This window comes from Maniola jurtina, chromosome 8 (assembly GCF_905333055.1).
Source record: "Maniola jurtina chromosome 8, ilManJurt1.1, whole genome shotgun sequence".
Taxonomy (NCBI): domain Eukaryota; kingdom Metazoa; phylum Arthropoda; class Insecta; order Lepidoptera; family Nymphalidae; genus Maniola; species Maniola jurtina.
The window spans coordinates 3,941,445-3,960,752 of record NC_060036.1 but is presented as its reverse complement, the minus strand read 5'-3'; the positions used below and the strand labels follow the sequence as shown (position 1 = coordinate 3,960,752).

Sequence of the window (19,308 nt, the reverse complement as noted above, 5' to 3'; positions counted from 1 at the left end):
CACCGGCGCCCGCCGACATACGCACGGCACCCCCTTAGAGCGCTTTCCAGTCAGTTTTAACAAAAAAAACACTCCAAAAAGTCACAACACGCGCGCCAGCAAACGCCACCACAGACGAAGTCCGTAGCTTGGGTTATCTATTTGTACTATCGAAATCGACGAAGACGAAAAAAAAAAAAAATTTGATTCATCCTTTACTGCAAAACACAATGAACCTGGCTCGCAATTTGTTTAGAAAAACAGAAGATGGATGGATGGTGCAAACGGCACGCCGCCAACTGCAACTGAACCGTTAACCGCCTAGTGCGCGCTACGTTTCGTTCAACCGCGTGGGCGGCGGGCGGCAGCTGAAGTTTCGTAGTGGTTTAGTTCTGACAATATGTTTATTGTTTTATATTCAAATAAAAAACTTTTATTTACTGTTTCCTTAAGTTTAATATAGTAAAAGTGACATCTATACTTTATTTTTTTATATTCTTTAAGTGAACAATATTTAGAATATCCAAAAGATAAATAATCTTTTAATTGAAATAAAATGTAAGTCCATCAAAATAAATATTATTATATTCACTCGAGAGAAGTCCTTAAAAGAAATTACACCTGCCAGTACATTCCATTACTCGGACAGACATCTGGACTCCATCTTTCTCATCAGATCATAATCTTTATTCTCTATGGACTAGTACATAGATTGCTAAACATCCCAGCACAGCAAACTGAAACAAAATTATTGTGAAATAACCAGTTATTTTTGCTTTAACAGTCAAGAACAACGTCACGTCGTGGGGAAAGCTGCATCTGAAAGTTCATTATGTTCTCAAAGGTTCACAATGCTGGCCTAGTGTGGTGTTACACTCCACACGAGTGTAACACCACACTAGGCCAGCATTGTGAAATATAGCCTTGACCTCTACTCTTTCTGAGAGGAGGCCCATACTCATTAGTGGGCCGGCAATGGATTAAGATGACAATGATATCTTTTTCTAACTAGTTTTTGCTGTCATTTTCAGTCTTAACTTAGGTGACTGTATGTTCAATCAAGACTTATTTTGATTCGAATTGGAGTAAAAGTGTCAAATCAATGATTGATTTTGAGTATCTCTCTGGCATAGTGATGAACACTATGGTCTTATATTTGAAGTCCTGGATTCGATTGTGATTAGTTACCACCCTACAACAATGATGTGCCACCAGGCATTCACGACTTCAGATGCAATGCCATACCAATTAGGGAATGGATTTAGTTAAAATCGCCTTATCTAATGAAGCCTGCTTCCATTCTATACTGCAATACAACTTATTACCATGACAAAATGATTAAATGTTTCAATAATACTTAAACTGACAGAAGTATAATGCATGTATATTTTGGGAATGCACTCGCTATATTTGATCTATGTATGTGCCAACTGTCAAAAGTGTTTACCCTTAGATTTGAGAATATGACAGATGACAAAGAGCAAATATGGTGACTGTGTTCTCAAAATGTATGCACTATATGCTTTATAAATTAAAGTTCACTTACCTTAAATTTAGGATATTCATTCATGTAAATTGTGACCATCCCTACATAAGGCAAGAAGCCTCTAGTCCGCCCCACTACATCTTTTTTGGTGAGCCAGAGTTGCCCCTGAGCATACAATCCTCTATCGTCCACACTATTATTGTCTCCTTTGGTTAGAAATTTCACAGTCCCATTGTTTCTGGAAATAACAAGCAATAGATATTTACAAAAGTTACATACTTTTATTGACAAGTTAAAACATGTCAATAATTACCCAGGGGGCTATCATGGCAATTAATATCATCATATTGCAATGATTGACTGAATTGATGGCATTCTGCTGCAACTATGCATTCTGGCTGCAACTGTGCATTCTGGCAGCAACTATGCATTCTAGTTGCAACTATATATTCTAGCTGCAAATATGTATTCTAGTTGCAACTATGCATTCTAGCTGCAACTATGGATTATAGCTGTTAATGAGGTGTTAGCCAATCAGAGGTGGCAATTATCACACTGCAGTTGTCAAACTTTGGCACTCAGCCTACAGCAGAATTAATGCAAAACTTGTGATTATTGTATTGCAATAATTGTTATTATGCCGAATGACGAATGAATATTGGTACTAATGCCAAATCTAATTAATTTAGCCAGTAGTAGCTGAATATAAGCCAAACATTAGGATAGCAATAATTTGGGATGTCTTCATTTGGTAGCTCACAAGGTAGTGTAATGGTTTCATTACTTAGGTATATATCATATTGTATACATATTGTAACATTTTGCTTTTTAAAGAGTAACTGTTGAGTTTTTTGCCTGCTCTTAAAATATCACTAAAATCTCCTTTTTAAATTGGTGGTAGAGTCCTAATATATCATAAGTAGCACAAGTCGTCCTTATACTTCATTCACTTCACAGCTGCTCGACGGTATGATAGTAAGTCATATTTCTGGCCTATATGTGGACCAGACACCCCAAGTTTTTAGTAGAAACTGTCTATTAGCTACTACTATACACCTGAGTGTTCTAACTCTGCAATAACGCAAAACATTGTAAGCCTGCATACTTTAAAGAAATCGAAAATTCAATCAGAGGCAAATACCCCACTGACTAAGCACATACAGAAAATGTGAACTAGTTAAGCAAGCTATTTTATCAGAAATAAAAAGAAATAGAATAATAGCTGCTATATTACTTACTTTTCATGCAGCTTCAGAACTCTGTGAACGATTGGAATGTCGCGCCCCTCAACCTTGAAGACCACAATCTCTCCGACGCGCACGGGCTCGTCGGGGTAATTAGTAAGGAACAACAAGTCTCCTCTATGAAACGCGGGCTCCATACTACCGGAAAGCACCACCACTATCGGACTTTCGCTGCCTGTTACAACCATCAAGCCCTTCCATATCATCAGAGCTGACGATACTATCATACCAAAACTGAGGACTTGATAAATAAACTGGAAATAATATTGTGAACGTTAGAAAACAACCGGTGTGAAACATTGTGTTTAGGATCCCGTCATCTTAATTTTAACAATGATCAATGAAAAGTACCTGTCTCTTGTTCATGCGCTTCACATCGTCGAATAAAATGTCTAACATATTGTTTGATTTGGTTTATTTATAAGAGAATAATAAAATTATTGGTTATACACTTCAAGTTGTAAAAAGAAAGGGTTTTTCGACAGCTCAACAACACCACGTCAGATCAAAACTTCAAAATCAAATCCATCCATCAAATCAATGACATGACATGGACATGACTCAATGAATAAGACACACAGTAAAAAAAAACTTCAAACACAACGACGTCATTACACTGTCCGGTACAAACCCGGTTACTTCGTATTGTGTATGTACTCTGGATGGACTGAAACTGGGATGGTGTGTAAACGAATTTATAAGCCCTTTCTCTTCATCCCAATGGTTTGTTGGAATTTTTAGTCCTTTCAGGCTTCAAAGGGCCAGAACCCAGAGCCGTAAAACCAGTTAAATAAAAAAAAAATAGTACTTTGTCATTTTTCAGTTTATCTTCCTTTTTTTACATAAATCAGAGAAATCACATTAACTTTATGGGCATTATTTCACAGTGAGAAAAACCATGGAAAACCCCAAGAAAACATTTCCTTTTTCTAGTTTTTTTTTTTTATAAAATTTAAGCATGACTATTACACTGAAGTATATGCATGTGAGATTGGCAATACTCAAGTCTGATATAAAGCCAATATTTAATTTATACACAGTATTGCTATTGTTTTTCTTTTAACTTCATTTGCTTATTTATACAACATATCCACATCAATTCTTTCGGAAATTTTTAATTTAATCGTCACAGTATTAGGAGTTGTTACGTCCGCAACCAGTATCTCAGCTCCATTGTATAAACCCAATTCCGTGATTTTCTTTTTCAAATTGTCTCTGGTCTTCTCTTCGATGCTCTTTATAGATGCCATGTAGAGAGTTTTATTGCGACCGTTTATAACTGTAGTGATACCTAGAAAAAAATTGAGAAAATGTTGGTTAAGAGTAACATTATCTTCATTCTATTAAAAGAACCATCCATACTTCCATACTAATATTATAAATGCGAAAGTGCGTCTGTCTGCTAGTTTTTCAAATCCCATCCATTTAACTGATATTGATGTGATACAGAGATAGGCTTGCATCCTGGGGACAAACATAGGCTACTTTTTCCCAGAAAGTCATGGGATCATCCCATGGGAACTCTTTGACTCTTCGGGATAAAAGTAGCCTGTGTCAGTCTCTAGGTCTTTAACAATATCCTTGCAAAAAATCACACCGATCCGTTGCTCTGTTGCGGCGTGATGAATGGCGCCATGTTTTTGAAAAAAAAAATTGGGAAATTAAATAACGGGTACTAAATACATTTCAAAAATAATGTTCTTCATATCTAGGATTTCGACGGGAGTTTGAACCCCAACCTCCCTCTGCCTATAGCCTTGCTGTGCCCGCCACTGACCTGGCCTCTTCATCAAATAAGTAGTATCTTCACACAGCTTGTCGTATATCGCTTGTAGCGTGGCGTCGTGCTCGACCTCCATGACTCTGGTGGTGTTGCTGCAGGCCACGCAGTCTGCGCGACGCTCCGCGTTGAACGTGTATGTGTACACTCCGTCAGCCATGTTCAGTACCATGTAGTTATTCATGTTTACACAACATGATGATGCAAGTTTGAACACCTAAAAATTAATGTTTGTCTGTCTATTTGTTTACTTATACAGTCGCACAGTTTTCATCTTATTGAGTTGAAACATTGTCCAGCTATTATTGGGATTTCCGTTAAAGTTTCTGGTAGGTACATTTCGAGTTGCATTGCATGCCACTAAATTACTGAGGAAAATTGTAGTGTGCAGTGTGCGGACAAGCAAAGATTGGTACTTTCAAATGACTACTCTCGACTTTTTAGTAGATATAAGGCAGTATGTAGTCTGATGTAATAAAATCAAAATCATCATAGTAGCTCACCTCAGTAGCACAAGTAGCTGCTATAGCCGCATTAGTGCTAGCAACTGCCGGTATGATATTTTTCAATACCCCCTGAGTCAGTCTGTATGTGACCGAAGTGATGCCATACTTCATAGCTCTCTCTTGTGCCTTCTCATACACCCAGGCCACGTGTTGAGGGTCGTCGCCGTCAAGCACCGTGCCGCTGCCCCATGGGTTCTCTTTCTCCCATTGTAATACCTTGACATACTCTATACAGTGTTCAGGTAATCTATGTAAAAGAAATTGCCTGTTAGTTTAATTAACCGTCAAGCTACCACCAAGTAGCTTTACTTTATAAGATCAGGGACAAAAGCACCTCGCCTAAACATATTGAAATATTTAGAGAAGCACTGAATGTATGCAGACAAAACACAGAGAATTTCACGCAAGATTCTCTACTAGATTGGTCCCCTAATACTGCATAATAGTAAGTAATACTATCGGAAAAACATCTTGCAACTGTAACATCATTTATTGCATCCAATTTCAAACAGTAGAGTTCGAGTGTAGAGAGTAAAAATTTTAAACAGATTGCAAGTTAATGTCTTTCATATTTTGTTAGCCATCCAAACTCTGATGGAGCTTGCAATTTGTTCAGATTATTACTTACTAGCAAAATCACTGCATACATACAATGTAATAATATTTACACTAAAGTTGAGAATTAAGACTGAGGCAATTTCAATATCCAAACTACAAACGGCAGGTGAGTTTTAAAAGTCTGAGTAGGAGAGAAGTGGCTAGCAAGCATTCTACAACTTTCAAGATGACAAAACTGTATAGTTTGTATATACCTTGTATTTACTAGTACAATATTAGGAGATAGAGGAGAGAGACTTCAGCGACTAAATATAGTATACACAACATAGTATAACAATATAGTATAAACAACTAAACACAATATTAGGGTTCCGTACCTCAAAAGGAAAAACAGAACCTTTATAGGATCACTTTGTCTATCTGTCTGTTTGTCTGTCCATCTGTCTGTCTGTTGTGTCTGTCAAGGGTACTTCCCGTTGACCTAGAATCATGAAATTTGGGAGGTAGGTAGATCTTATAGCACAAGTAAAGGATCCGAAGACCAGGAATTTGTGGTACCATTATTTAAAAAAATTAAAATGTGTTCCTAAACATATAAACAGTATTTTCAATTTTCAATATATGATAACTATACCAAATGGGGAATCATATGAAAGGGCTTTAGTGTATATTCTAAAACAAATTTTTATTTATTCTTATGTACAATAGTTTTTGATTTATCGTGCAAAATGTAGGAAAAAACTGAGTAAGAAACCCTCAGTGCGCGAGTCTGATTCACACTTGGCCAGTTTTTTAATAAATTTTATCACACACAATTTACAGAGTGCCAGTTACAACAACATAGTTTACCTGGGAGTATTAGCAATGGTGCACAGAGGGAAGGTTTTCTGAGGAGGGTACAAGTCTAGTGTGCATTCAATACAAGCGCTCATGCCCGGCAGAATAACCCTCGCGTTTCCCTTAAATCCCTCTGTGCCACCATCCACCAGTGGTATTACACTGCTTTGATCTAAGCTTCCTGAAAAAGTTTACCCCAGATTATAGTGTTTTGGTAACTAAGGCCCACTTCCAAGAGGATAATTAACCTGATATAGTTAAATGTTATAATGATATCACTTTTTGGCAATCGTATTATGATCTTGCCAAAAAGTGACAGCACTACAAAATGTAACTAAATCAGTTTACCTGTCTGTTGTGGACCTGACACAGTTTTGTTTGATATTACTATCTACACAATGTTTATTCCTCATTAAATATATCTTAAATATATAGAAGTGTTTAGGAAGTCTTTATCAAGATATGTTTTTTCATCTTAATTATTCTTAATTGAAGTTTTCGTTTTCATTTGTTAAAATCTTAGCTTCTGATGCACTTGAGATATACTTGTACCTTTCGAGTCCAGTCCTCTATACCTAATTGCATCAAAATTGGTTAAGTGGACAGACAGACTTGCTTTTTTAATATAAGTATGGGTTTAATATAAGTATGGGTATAATTAAAGGAGTGTAATAAATAATAATACATTACTATCATCATTATACTGCAGCAATGACATAAGCATGCCATTCAACCAACGTCTGGCAATAATTGAGTCCAGTCCACACACTACTATGTGAAACTGACGGTAGAAGCCTTCGTCCAGGTCTTGGATAGGACAGTGATGAGCCACTGCCTCACAGCCAGGGACCCTGAAATATGAATTATATCTAAAAAATTACCTATAAAACAAAGTTACATTACTTGTTTTTCTACATATTCACTTTTAGCTTCTAACTAGATTATAATAATTATACTTAATGCAGATAATCTAAAAAAGATTTATGTAAATCACAATCTTGATTTATAGAATATTTAAGTTCACCACCTAGTCTAGCCAGCTATTTAGCTATACCTACAGAAGATCAATACGACTAATATCAAGAGAAATGATATTGCAGTATGAATGTAACAATAACTACATACAGGTTTTATGTTTTACCTCCTATTCACAAACTCCACTGCACACTTTGCTTTGGACAAACCAATGTCATTCTTCCTGAAAAGGAACTGCCTATTAAGGTTAGACAGCTCTATAGTATCCATGTCCACTATGTGTATTTTCTTAAAACCCATTAGGGCTAAGTCTTTAAGCAGCTCGCAGCCAAGTCCGCCAGCCCCAACAATGAGAACTTTGCAACTATTCATTAAAAAATCCAATATCTCTGCCGAAGGTTCGAAATCTGGGTGGCAGAAAGGGCCAGACCGTTCTAAGAGTTTCCTTATGTTATGCCATCGCCTCTGCTGGTACTCGGGCATCGGAGTCTCGACTTCTGCCATTTCTAAAATTCAATTAAGTATGCCTTGCCGGTTGTAAAATTAAAACTCTTTGGGACTTGTTTTGTTGAAACTTGAATGTTGACCTTATTTTTCTCTTCGTTGATGATGACGAGGACAACTGTTGAGAGTAATATTAAAGCAAGGAATATACTTCTCTGATTAATTAACTGAACGTTGTGATTTGACAATTTATTACATTCGATGTTAGTGATTACATACTCTTTGGCTACCATACGACATGACAGACCAAAATTTTTTTTTTCCTCTCTCGTCTGGCTTTACAAAGATAAGCCAATGTCAAGTTTGTAGTTATTTGTAACAAGTTAGTTAAACTATACATGTATATGGTCCCCGCATATTCAATGTACTCTGTGGTCCCCGCCTGTGCCGGCGCTAGCCATTTTGTTAAAAGTGGCTGGGTTTTGTGTTTTAAAGGTGTTTTTGGTGGTGGAATTGACTGGGAAGCGCTCTAAAGGGGTGCCGCACGTGTGTCGGCGAGCGCCGGTACAGACGAAGTCCATACTTATATAGTTTCCCTAACTTGTAGTTAATTAATAACTACAAACTCGACATTGGCTAATCTTTGTAAAGCCAGACGAGAGAAAAAAAACCTTTTTTTTTTCTCTCTCGACTTCGTCTGTGCCGGCGCCCGCCGACATACACGCGGCGCCCCTTTAGAGCGCTTCCCAGTCAGTTCCACTACCAATAAACACCAGCAGAACGCAAAAACCAGCCACTTCTAACAAAAAACACTCAAAAAAGTCACAACACGCGCGCCAGCAAACGCCACCACAGCGAAGTCAAAAAAAAAACCTACATCAAATGACATCGTGACATTACAGTTGTGTACTCTGGGTTGTAGCATGAATGAAGCACCGACCACTCCAGTTAACAAGGAAGTAGGTACAATGTGATCAAACCTTGGATCAATCAAACGTTATCAAATGTCATCTCAAAACGTTCAAAAATAGTTTCAAAAGAGGCTCTAATTTTTTTAATAAAAATAATATTTTAATTTATTTGTTACTTTTGAAAAATATCAATTTGAATTATTCATTTATCCTGCAAAATAATTACATATGTATAAAAACATAGCTGCTTAAAAATATAAAAGTAGATATATAATAGCTAGCCGGCTAGAATAGAATCGTCGTATTCATTTGTTAAAAATGGCGTAATGGTGGCGCATTTTGTCCTAGCACAAGGATTTTCAAGTTTGCGGTTTTTAAGATTTTTTAGTAAGTCTGAACATTTAAATTGTTGCTTAGTTTTCGGCTATAAATAATAAACAAGATCGTTATATTTGTGTTGAGCTAAAATTAACGTTATCGTTGAAATTTGAGGGAGAGACTGACAGACTGTGAACATCTTGGTAGGTGCCTATCCTCGTGATTTAAAACCATGCTTGATCAGAATTCGCTAAGTTCGTCATGATGTAATAAACAGTTAAAAGGCTCGACTTTTAATATGAACGAATACTGGGACTTTTCATGGTGATTAGATAACAAACATCGGTAGGTATTTTGAGTTGCCTTGGATGGTCGGTGTTATTCGAAACTGTGCCACTATTGTTTCGTGTGTACTCCAACGCAAATCATAATAATTAGTAATTACGCACCCTAAAGATGTGCAAACTAAAGTAATATTTAGTACTCATCCATAATAATATTTATATTATATACCTATCTGTACCTACGTTGAGATACCTTTTAGTGTGTCACATAATATTATCTGTCAATCTGTGTGTAATTAATTTGTGTGGGGGTGAGGTAATCAATCGTAAATTTTGTAACAATTAAATGACTTGTAGGTATAAAAAATGGCTGGTAATAAAATAAACACAAAAAAGAAAGATGATAAGAGCAAATCAAGTAGAAATACTGATTCAGCAATGGAAGAATCTGAGGATATTGACTTTTCCTTGCTGAGGAAACCTATACTAACTAGTATAACTGGATTTGCACAGGCCAGAAAGATATTTGACCTGGCTACTGAAGAAGTAAGTGATATTTCATACAAATTAACAACATTCAAAAATTTGAATTGGAACCTATTTATTCCTATACCTACCTAAGTGCCTAGGTACCTTTTATTTTACTGTCAACTTTGTAAGGTTTTTCTTATCTAACATTTTTTAAATACATAGGTAAGTACCTATTTAAGTACAACTGAATTTGAATGTATTTTGTAAACTGAAATATTTAATTGCTATTTTGTTAGACACCTACATACCTACACATATTATGACTGGTTTTAAACTTAGGTAAGTAAACATTTTAGGGGAATTCAATTAGGTGACCCTAAGATTAAACTGTTTTATTTTTAAACAATAAATTAGAATATTAATTATTATTTGAACATTTATTTGCTAATTTAGTAAGAGTTTCATCAAAATGGGCTTAGCATTTTTCAAAAAATATACCTACTTATCTAGTTTCTTTGTTTCTTTATCTAGTTTGTGATACATTTTAAATGTTATACCTTTTTCAGCTCAAAGGTTTGCTGAGTGATGAGTGTGACTTGCTGTATGAATGTAAGGTGTGCCGTAATATGTTTAGAAGTTTGGCCAACTTCTTATCCCACAAAAGAGTTTACTGTAAAGAGAAGTTCAATTCTTCAGTGCATGGACATTTTCTGAAGGAAACCTCTGTTGTAAGTATTGATTTTTACATGTTTCAACTAATTGGCAGAACAGGTTAATTTTTAAGATAACTTAAGTCAGGGATGGGGTTTTAAAGCTTTTGTGTTTTAGAGGTATTACCAATTGCAAAATAGGACTGTGAACTATAATAAACAGGGTGAAATTAAAAAAAAATCAGATTTCAGAATCTTGGCTAAAGAAGTTTTACTTTTATATTCAACAAACATCTACTTAGGCCAGAACTACTTACCAGCAAAATTGCTTAAAAACAAAGGATGTACCTACCTACCCACAGCTACTTTGCAATGATAGTATTCATGATGATGTATCATCGCCGGCTCACTACTGACCACAGAAATCTCAGCATGGGAAAGGTTTAGGCCATAGTCCGCCACACCTGGCCAAGTGCTGATTGGCAAATGATAGCATACAGCGTTTTTTTAACTGAGACAATAATATGGAGAAATCCAAAAATATAGGGTATAGAGGGAAACTGTCTTAGGAACCTTTAGGGCTTTTTTTGTGAAAACTATTTTGGTATAGTCAAATTTTTTGGTCAAGCGTGAGTTGTCATTAAAAATCAAAGAAATTGACAAATTTTTTTTTAATGCCAATTTACTCAGTTTCAAGTAAAGATCATTTAATTGTATCGAAAGACAAAATTTGGACAGCAGAAGTTGGTTAAATTTAAGTAAATGTTTTCTGACCTTATTATTGCCCTTAATAAATCATATTTTAGTTATTGTACTTTAGAAAATTAAGAATATTAGGCTTTTGGTGAGATTTTTTTTATTTTGATAAGTAATTTATTTCTTTCACTTATCTATTTACTTACTTACTTATCAAGAATGATTTGGTGATTTATTAATTTATATTTGACTAGCTGATGCCCGCGACTTCGGCCGCGTGGATTTAGGTTTTTGATATCCTGTGCGAACCTCGGACCATTGGGATATAAGCTATGTCACTTTAAGTTCCACTTCCATTTTAACTAAAAAATCACGTCAATCTGTTGCTCCGTTGCGGAGTGGTTGAAGGACAAACCAATAAACCCACAAACAAACACACTTTCACATTTATAATGTGGGTAGTGAATAGAATACCTAGGTATGAAATGAAGCGTGACGGTGGAGAACAGGGATCAGTATACCGCCGCACTATTGGCTTAACAGTCAACCTTTCTCTTTCGGCACTGTTAGAAGTACATTACCTATACAAAGGCATCCGCTCCACTCGTCCAAAATTATTTTTACTGATCCCCAATGCACCCTAGTGTCACGTTCGACTCGCGGGCGCGTGAAAGAGTCATAGAATGCTGATTGGCCAAAGGCTGATTGGGTGTCCCTTCGAGTGAAAGACATGGTCTCTTTGCTCGGGTACGGGTCCGTACGTACTCCATATTACGTAACTACTTTCTTTATTTGGGAATTTTGCACGAGCCCTAAGCATCACAACAAGGTCATAGTTTATTTACGTAAATAAATCATTACAGATGAACGAGGTATTAAAAATAAAGAAATTAGAAGAGAGTTATCAAGAGTCATTGCGTGAACAAATTGACACGAACGATGCAGAAGAAGAGGATGATTCGCGTATACCTATCATGAAAGACCTTACCTCCATCATAGAGAAGATCACTAAGAATAAGGGCCTACATCAGAACGAACTTGAGAACAATCAGTTGGTTTTCCAGAAGATTCCAAAGAGCTCTGTTGCTGTATTCCAGAATGTTGAGGGTGGTGATACTAATAGTGATACTATGAAAGCCCAGGTAAGAAATGTTTTAGGACAAGCTGTTAAGTAAGGCATTGGAAAATAAAAACCCTGGCCTTGAACCTGCGCAATGGGTGATTTATCGATCTGTTTGGTGGTGGTTGGTTCTGCCACGCCGCGGTTTAGTTCATGAGTCAATCTTTCGCTTCGCGTTAAAATTAACGTAATACCAAACACTAATTTACGTTAAGTATAGAAAAATCGCGCATTTCTTTCTTGAGCATGTCTCTCGTGAATACGGACCAAAATGGCATTTGTACCTAGGACTTGATACTGAAGAACTTCGTTACAAAAAAGAAATATTTTTTCAGGTGGATGAGCTAAATGATATTTTGTCTCAAGAAAATGCAGTGCTGCAAAGCGATGGATCATTCAAAGTGCAGAGTAGTGACACAGTGAGCAGTGACAAGGCAACTGACAGTGCGACACTCAACACCGATAACGTCATACAAATCAGTGATGATGATGATAATGAGGAATCTGATATACTGAAATGCAAAATTTGTAAGTATACAAATACCGGGTGTGGTGGCGTTCTTTAGGGAAGGCCCATGTCCAGCAGTGGACGTCCACAGGCTGATGATGATACAAGTAGCAAGTGACAGTATGTCAGCACCGGCGGAATAAAGCGTGAAACAAACTATGGACCTCGTCCGTAAGCCGCGATTGATAGGTGTCAGTCAATGCGATGCGATGCAATCAATTATTGAATACCAAACTTTATAAATATTTTTGATATCCACCATATTGGATTTGTCCTGACATCACAATATTTTTATATCTGTTGCCCATTCTTTCACAGGCGACCTGCAGTTCTCGACTCAGAAGACGTTAAAATTCCACATAAAGTACAAACACTTAGAGAACCGTTTGGTGTACCCCTGCCCGGACTGCTTGGAAACTTTTTCGACATCTTGGAGTGTCTATCGTCATCTCTTCAAGGTTCATAGGTAAAAAAAAATAGGATTGTTAAAAAAATCCTATCACAACATAAAAACTTATTTGAATGGAAATAAACTTAGGAATGAGTTGCTCTAATGCTGAAACCACAATAATTAAGTTATTATGGAAATATTTTGGTTCTATCTTTATTGTAATAACATAGGTTCATACCAAAATCCAGCTTGCCAAGAGTTTCCAAGAGCAATATCAGCCTAGAAAAATTGAATTTTTTTATGCTCTTAACTTGGTATCTCCAGCATTATAATTTTAATAGTTTGAAATGATATTCTGAATAAGAAGATAGTAAAGAGAATACTGTCTTAGCTCACTTGTGCATATCCTGCATAGTTGGTTCTCCATTGGCTTCATGAGAACATTATTTGTTTATAGAAAAACCGCAGCTCAGATCCGTAGGCTGCGCGAATCCATCCAGGCGAAGGCGTTCCGCATGAACAACCCGCCCGCCTTCTACGAGAAGAGGAAGACGGCGCCAAAGGCCACGCCCGCGCCCCATCTCACCGAGGAAGAGAGGCTCTATAAGGAGAATCAGGTAAACCCGCAGCTCGGATCCGCAGGCTGCGCCAGTCCATCCAGGCCAAGGCGTTCTGCATGAATAACCCGCCCGTCTTCTACGAGAACAGGAAGCGCCCCATCTCACCGAGGAAGAGAGCGAGTCAGTCTGTGTACAGTGTGTGTAGCGTAGGTACATAGATAGGTACTCTATAAAAATCTCCTGTGTAGTTACTAGTCTCGTTGAGATTAGCTGGTGTGGCCGAGTATCGTTCAGATTTCAGAAATAACATTATTAAGAAAATCTTTATGTATAAAAGGAGAAACTGATTAACTGAAATTAACTGCACTTGTGAAGCTGCATTGTAGAAGCAATGAATGTTGTGTGACAGGCGTGGCTCGAGGAGCTGGACGGCGAGGGCGAGGGCCGGCGCTGCGGCGGCTGCGGCCGCACCTTCGAGCGCCGCGCCGCTCTGGCCGCGCACGCGCACACGTGCGCGCGCCGCCACCGCCGCCGCATCCAGATCCAGATCCGCAAGGACTACCACAAGGAGCCCAGCAACCCCTACCTCAGCGCCCACATGCCCTCAGGTGACTCCGAACACTGTTTCCTAGCTCTGAGTGAAGATTGTCTTAGCTGAAATCACGCGCCCCACTTATATTACTTGACAACACAAATATTAATAATGACACGTCATCTGTGTGGGAGCGTCGACTATTCCATGAACAAGGATCTGTGATAAATCCGACAACTCTCACTATATAGAGTAGCGCTGGCGCATTGTATGAAACAATGCGTCCGCTCTTGTGCCCGTTCAAATCATTTACGACTAGTTGGACAACAAATCCGTAAACATTTCTTAGCAAGTAGGTACAGTCTCTCCGGCAACTGAATGACCAATTACAATGGCAATTTTATGTGTATTGCGTAATTTGCTTGTGTGTGTGCATGGGTGCATAATTTCAGATTGCAGCCAAGGCGTTAAAGGCGCGATTTTTTTGTTAGGAGTCTTTTTTTATAGTTTCCAAAAACGAAATTCGATTTGGACTTTCTCCACACAACTACAGCCAAAACCTATAGCTATAGGTTTTGGCTGTAGTTGTAGGACTTAACATATTCCAAATCGCATTATTAATTCAAAACTTTGAATTATCTTGCAGATTCTAAGTCAAATACTGAAGATGTACAGACGGTTGAGAAAGTACAAGAAGACAAGGATGTGCAGGAAGATAATGGTAAAGACGACGATGAACCTCCAGAAGCAGAACTCCTTGCTCTGGATGACAAACAGCCAACCACTAAAATGGACACTGATGACTCTGTCACACAGAACAAGCCTAAAATCTATGATATCTCAATGATCAACAATCTTCCGTTCGCTCAACAGATAGAAAAGAATAACTTGAATGCCTTTAGGCAAAAAATCCAATCAGATGTCGATTTATTCAAGCTTCTCTGTAAAAAATGCGATGTCAAACACGACAAATTTAGCGAGTTTCTGAAGCACATGTCCGGCCATTACAAGTGGGTGCGTTACGCGTGTAAGCTCTGCAACTTCAAACATTTTAATTTCGATAAACTGCCGGAACACGTTAAAGTTGTACATAAACTTAAAGGCAACACTGAGTTCTTCTACAGCACTGTGAAAGCTATCGATGGCACGGAAGCTTTGGAATTATCGGAATCTGTCGATGAGCCAACGGATGCGAACGAGACTAGTCCGGAGTCGCGGCGACCGAGCAGATGCTCCAGCGACTCCAGCCGCCTGTCCGACGACAGCAGCAGCAGCAGCACGAGGCCGGAAACTGGCTCCAGGAAACGGAAGAGCAACATTTACAGAAGTAATGCAAAGAAGAAAAGAGAGGCTTTGGTTACAGGTAGGCGCATTAGAAATGGTAATTAGATAATAACAGCATTTTAATAATTATAAAAAGGTCCTGCATTTTATTTTAAATATAATAAGATGACCGCCCCGGCTTCACTGAGGTGGAATTGAGAAAATCGGTGAGGGGGTGGAATTTCCAAAAATCCTGAAATACGTATTTCTTCGTTTGTAACTGTAAAATGACGGACTTTCATACAAACTTCCATCCCCTGTTTAAGCCCCATAGGGGTTGAACTTGTAAAAAAAAGATTCCCACGAATTGAGAACTTTCTCCTTTTTTGAAGTCGCATAAAAATCCTTTCTTTGTGGGTGCCTATGCTGCGTTATAAAAGGAACCTACTGTCAAAATTTCATGTATCTAACCTCAGCACCTTAGGCTGTGCATTGATAGATCAGTCTGTCAGTCAGGACAAGTCTGCTTATATAGGTGTCTTCTAATTTAGGTATATGTTATCTTATTATGGTACTTACAGTACTTACTGATTCTGTTGACAACTAAATTTTAGAGTATTCAGATCCTCTTCTTACTAATGCAATATGAAAAGGACAGACACAGTTTGACAGTCTTAAATTTAATTTAAAGCTGTCAAACCTCGTGACTTTAGCTGCCACTCGCGAGCCTATTGTATGAATTTGTAGCGTGCACTATTTAGTCTTTAATGACTTAAGAGTTAAGATGTTTGTTATTCCAAACATTGATCCGATTAGTAGAATGTTGATAGCTTATACCCTGTACCTTTTTTCATGCCGCGGGATTTTGAAATAACCTATCTACGTGGAGGAAGTCGCGGCCATAATCTAGTAATATAATTATGTATAAGTGTTAAACGTTAAAATTCTTTTCTAATAATATTTTTATTTTTCAGATAACAACGACCAGAAAGAAGATGATATGTTACTTGGAGAAAATGATACAAATCTTAATAGTAAAATGTTTGAAGAAAATTCTTCAGATTTAGATGATGTTGAAGAAAAAAGTTCTAAGCGTCAAAACATTGGAATAATTTCCTCGGTCGCGTCCCGAAGACCTATCCGTAAAAGAACTACGCCCAAAAACGCAGACTTTGAATATGATTTATCTAATTTGTTAAAAATGGAAGCACAAGGCTATAGAGATTCACAAACTACGAATACAAATAATACTAAAGTGATTCAAACTAAAAAGAAAGCACAGCAGGAGCTACTGAATAATTATGATACTATCAATAAGGACTGCTGTGGTGCAATGATAACGTTATCTAGAAAGTCGCTAGAAAGCGCCCAAGGTCACATGAAAACTGCCAGTTTCCCGGTATTCAAAACGTCAAAGGAGTCGCGAATATCGAGTATTTTCGCGCGACCGATGATACCTAGAATTACGAGAGCGGACAAAATTTCACCTAAGAAAGTAGAAACTGAAGAAATTAAAAATACTTGTAATCTCAGTAAAATTGCTGAGCCTTCCTCCAGCTCCACACGTAACCTTACAGATCTAATTCTTAGTACTAGCCCAGAAAGTGAACCTGTACCAGAGAAATGTGAAACTTCCACTCAAACATGTGCAAATGTTATTAAAAATCCCAAAGATAATTATAACGTTAAAGCAATGGATACAATTTTAAATGATCTTAGTGAAGAAGTGAAGGATAAATCAGTTTCTATTTCAGACAATGAAAAAAAGTTGACTTTGGAAAATGATGAAACTAACACAAAGTCGATAACAGAAACAGAAAAAGTGAGTGAAAAGCTTTTATCGCTCTCTATACTAGAATCTAACCCAGGCAACACTAAACCTCCTATTAAAGTTCCTATTAAATTTGGCCGACAGAGCTTAGAAGTTATCAAGAATCCCATAATAAAGAGAAATATAACTGATTTTAGTAAAGCTGGTATGAAAACTAAAATATTAGTAATCAAACCTATTAACAGAAATGCAGATGGTATACAAAATTTAAATGCACCTCTCAAGTTTCAAACTATTAAATTAAAAGATGCATGCAAGAGTAGTGCCAAGAATCATAGTAAAAAGTCTGATCAAATTGTAGTTGTTAAGGTACCTCAAGTTGATCGCGGAATAACTAGGCCAGTATCAACCAGTATTGTAAACGAGAGAGTATCGCCGGCGACAACTGATTCACCATCTATAGCAGAAAATGAAAAATCCGGAAAAGACGTTTTTTCAAATAAAGAGCAAACACCTTATTGTGATGATAATATAGTTAATAACAACGAAAAAATACTTGATAGTGATGAAACATCAATTGATATCAGTGAAAAAACACCTAAAAATGATGAAAAAACACTTAATAGTAATGAAACAACTTTACAAAGTATAAGTAATAACATAACAGAAAAAGATACTGAACAAAACCTTGATCACAAGGATCAAATGAACTCTGAATCAGATCATATTGCTAATGAAACTATTAATGAAAACAATCAAGATTTAATGGAGGCAAATAAAATTGCTAGCCAAGACAGCTAAAAGAGCTTTTGCAAAGTAATTATATTCCTTTGCCATAATAATGAAGATATGTACTTTAATTTAAGTTTTTCTTTGTACAGTTGTTAACGTTTCTTTAGAAATTAAAATTTAACATACTTGTCATTATTTTTTTCAATCTAAAATTGTATACCTGTACTTGACATCACAATAAAATTTACTGTTTGAGATTAAATGCTAATAAATACAGGTTTTTAGTACTTAATGAATTTATCAGGGGGCACGGCAGTGTCCCCGCCAAGACGAGCCAAACGGCGGCCGGGGCGCTACGTACCTTTTTCTCGAAGTGTTTCGCCGTATTTTCGACCCGTCATAACTTCGGTCTGGATGACGCTAGAAAGCTGAAATTTTCAGTATAAGGTGTCCTCAGCAAATTTACCAAATATACTAAGTATCAAATATCTAGCTTTTATGGTTACAGATTTATTGATACCTAAAATAAGCCGTTTTCGTCCCTCACTGATGATCATCACAATTCATAGTCTGTAATTCTAGGGTACTTCCCGAAGTCCTAGAAGACTGAAATTTGGTATGTAGACTAGAAATTGCATACAAACTACAGGAAAATTAAGAAATTGGAAATTTCACCCCTCTACGCCTCTGTATGGGGGAAGCAAATCTGTAAATTCTATCGCTAGAATGCTGATATTTTTAGGATTAGATGTTCTTGGCAGATTCATTAAACGCACTGAGTATCAATTGTCTAGCTTTTATAGTTTCAGATTTATCGACATTCAAAACCTCTAGTCACAAATTCTAAGGTACTTTCTGAAGTCCAAAAGACTGAAATTTGGCATTAAGTAGGAATTTCAAGAATTATGAACAACAGATAAATTAAGAAATCGGGTCCCCCTTCATCCTCTCATATATGAGATGCATATCTGTAAAATCTGTTGCTCGAATTCTAAAGTTTTCAGGATAAGATGTCCGTGGCAGATTTATCAAACGTACCAAGTATCTGTGTTTCCTGAAGTCCTAAAAGACTGAAATTTGGTATATCTGCTTCAAAATTGAGTTGCAAGATTCCACCCGAACAAACATATTTACATACGAGTACATTGCAAGTTGAATAAAAGCTTTTAAAAAAAGAGGTAACGATAGAGAGTGGGCCATGAAAATGATGTACCTACAAAAAATAGATCCAAAAAAATCTAACATTTCATGTAAAAAGGTAGCCAAGACTCACAAGTTCATAATGTTTTCAC

At 37.0% G+C, this 19,308-nt stretch overlaps 4 protein-coding genes across 5 annotated transcripts in view; 1 reads left to right on the top strand and 3 right to left on the bottom strand.

Moving 5' to 3' along the window:
* LOC123867499 (UPF0389 protein CG9231) overlaps positions 1 to 19,308 on the bottom strand; it is a 212,597-nt gene that overhangs the window by 144,595 nt on the left and 48,694 nt on the right. The window lies entirely within an intron of this gene.
* Positions 539 to 3,233, bottom strand: LOC123867495 (signal peptidase complex catalytic subunit SEC11A). The gene is made up of 4 exons (XM_045909544.1): positions 3,061 to 3,233; positions 2,704 to 2,963; positions 1,526 to 1,703; positions 539 to 716 (listed from the first exon to the last, which is right to left on the bottom strand). Exons 1-4 carry the CDS (start codon positions 3,106 to 3,108, stop codon positions 666 to 668), a joined length of 537 nt encoding a protein of 178 aa, XP_045765500.1. The 5' UTR covers positions 3,109 to 3,233; the 3' UTR covers positions 539 to 665.
* On the bottom strand, positions 3,515 to 8,097 carry LOC123867490 (NEDD8-activating enzyme E1 catalytic subunit). The gene is made up of 6 exons (XM_045909537.1): positions 7,532 to 8,097; positions 7,081 to 7,241; positions 6,403 to 6,571; positions 4,993 to 5,242; positions 4,487 to 4,706; positions 3,515 to 4,000 (listed from the first exon to the last, which is right to left on the bottom strand). The coding sequence occupies exons 1-6, from the start codon at positions 7,867 to 7,869 to the stop codon at positions 3,783 to 3,785; spliced, it is 1,356 nt and encodes a 451-aa protein (XP_045765493.1). The 5' UTR covers positions 7,870 to 8,097; the 3' UTR covers positions 3,515 to 3,782.
* Positions 8,786 to 18,206, top strand: LOC123867482. Of its 2 annotated transcripts, none has more exons than XM_045909526.1 (10): positions 8,786 to 9,107; positions 9,680 to 9,868; positions 10,360 to 10,521; positions 12,003 to 12,281; positions 12,595 to 12,787; positions 13,086 to 13,233; positions 13,616 to 13,775; positions 14,128 to 14,326; positions 14,897 to 15,616; positions 16,485 to 18,206. In XM_045909526.1, exons 2-10 carry the CDS (start codon positions 9,689 to 9,691, stop codon positions 18,083 to 18,085), a joined length of 3,642 nt encoding a protein of 1,213 aa, XP_045765482.1. In that variant the 5' UTR covers positions 8,786 to 9,107; positions 9,680 to 9,688; the 3' UTR covers positions 18,086 to 18,206. The 2 variants fall into 2 exon arrangements, with proteins under 2 accessions (XP_045765482.1, XP_045765483.1); XM_045909527.1 differs by having other exon boundaries at positions 8,787 to 9,107; positions 14,897 to 15,613; positions 16,488 to 18,206.

What these genes read in the sequence shown, in the direction of transcription:
- LOC123867495 (XM_045909544.1), bottom strand. Translation starts at nt 3,108, where the DNA reads ATGTTAGACATTTTATTCGACGATGTGAAGCGCATGAACAAGAGACAG. An exon ending in GTTCTGAAGCTGCATGAAAA is followed by an intron (nt 1,704 to 2,703) that starts GTAAGTAATATA and finishes TGTTATTTCCAG; the next exon opens with AAACAATGGGACTGTGAAAT. An exon ending in ATGAATATCCTAAATTTAAG is followed by an intron (nt 717 to 1,525) that starts GTAAGTGAACTT and finishes ATTTTGTTTCAG; the next exon opens with TTTGCTGTGCTGGGATGTTT.
- LOC123867490 (XM_045909537.1), bottom strand. Translation starts at nt 7,869, where the DNA reads ATGGCAGAAGTCGAGACTCCGATGCCCGAGTACCAGCAGAGGCGATGG. An exon ending in ACCATTGCTAATACTCCCAG is followed by an intron (nt 5,243 to 6,402) that starts GTAAACTATGTT and finishes TCTTTTACATAG; the next exon opens with ATTACCTGAACACTGTATAG. An exon ending in CAGCTACTTGTGCTACTGAG is followed by an intron (nt 4,707 to 4,992) that starts GTGAGCTACTAT and finishes ATTAATTTTTAG; the next exon opens with GTGTTCAAACTTGCATCATC.
- LOC123867482 (XM_045909526.1), top strand. Translation starts at nt 9,689, where the DNA reads ATGGCTGGTAATAAAATAAACACAAAAAAGAAAGATGATAAGAGCAAA. An exon ending in GTGATACTATGAAAGCCCAG is followed by an intron (nt 12,282 to 12,594) that starts GTAAGAAATGTT and finishes ATATTTTTTCAG; the next exon opens with GTGGATGAGCTAAATGATAT. An exon ending in CAGCGCCCACATGCCCTCAG is followed by an intron (nt 14,327 to 14,896) that starts GTGACTCCGAAC and finishes ATTATCTTGCAG; the next exon opens with ATTCTAAGTCAAATACTGAA.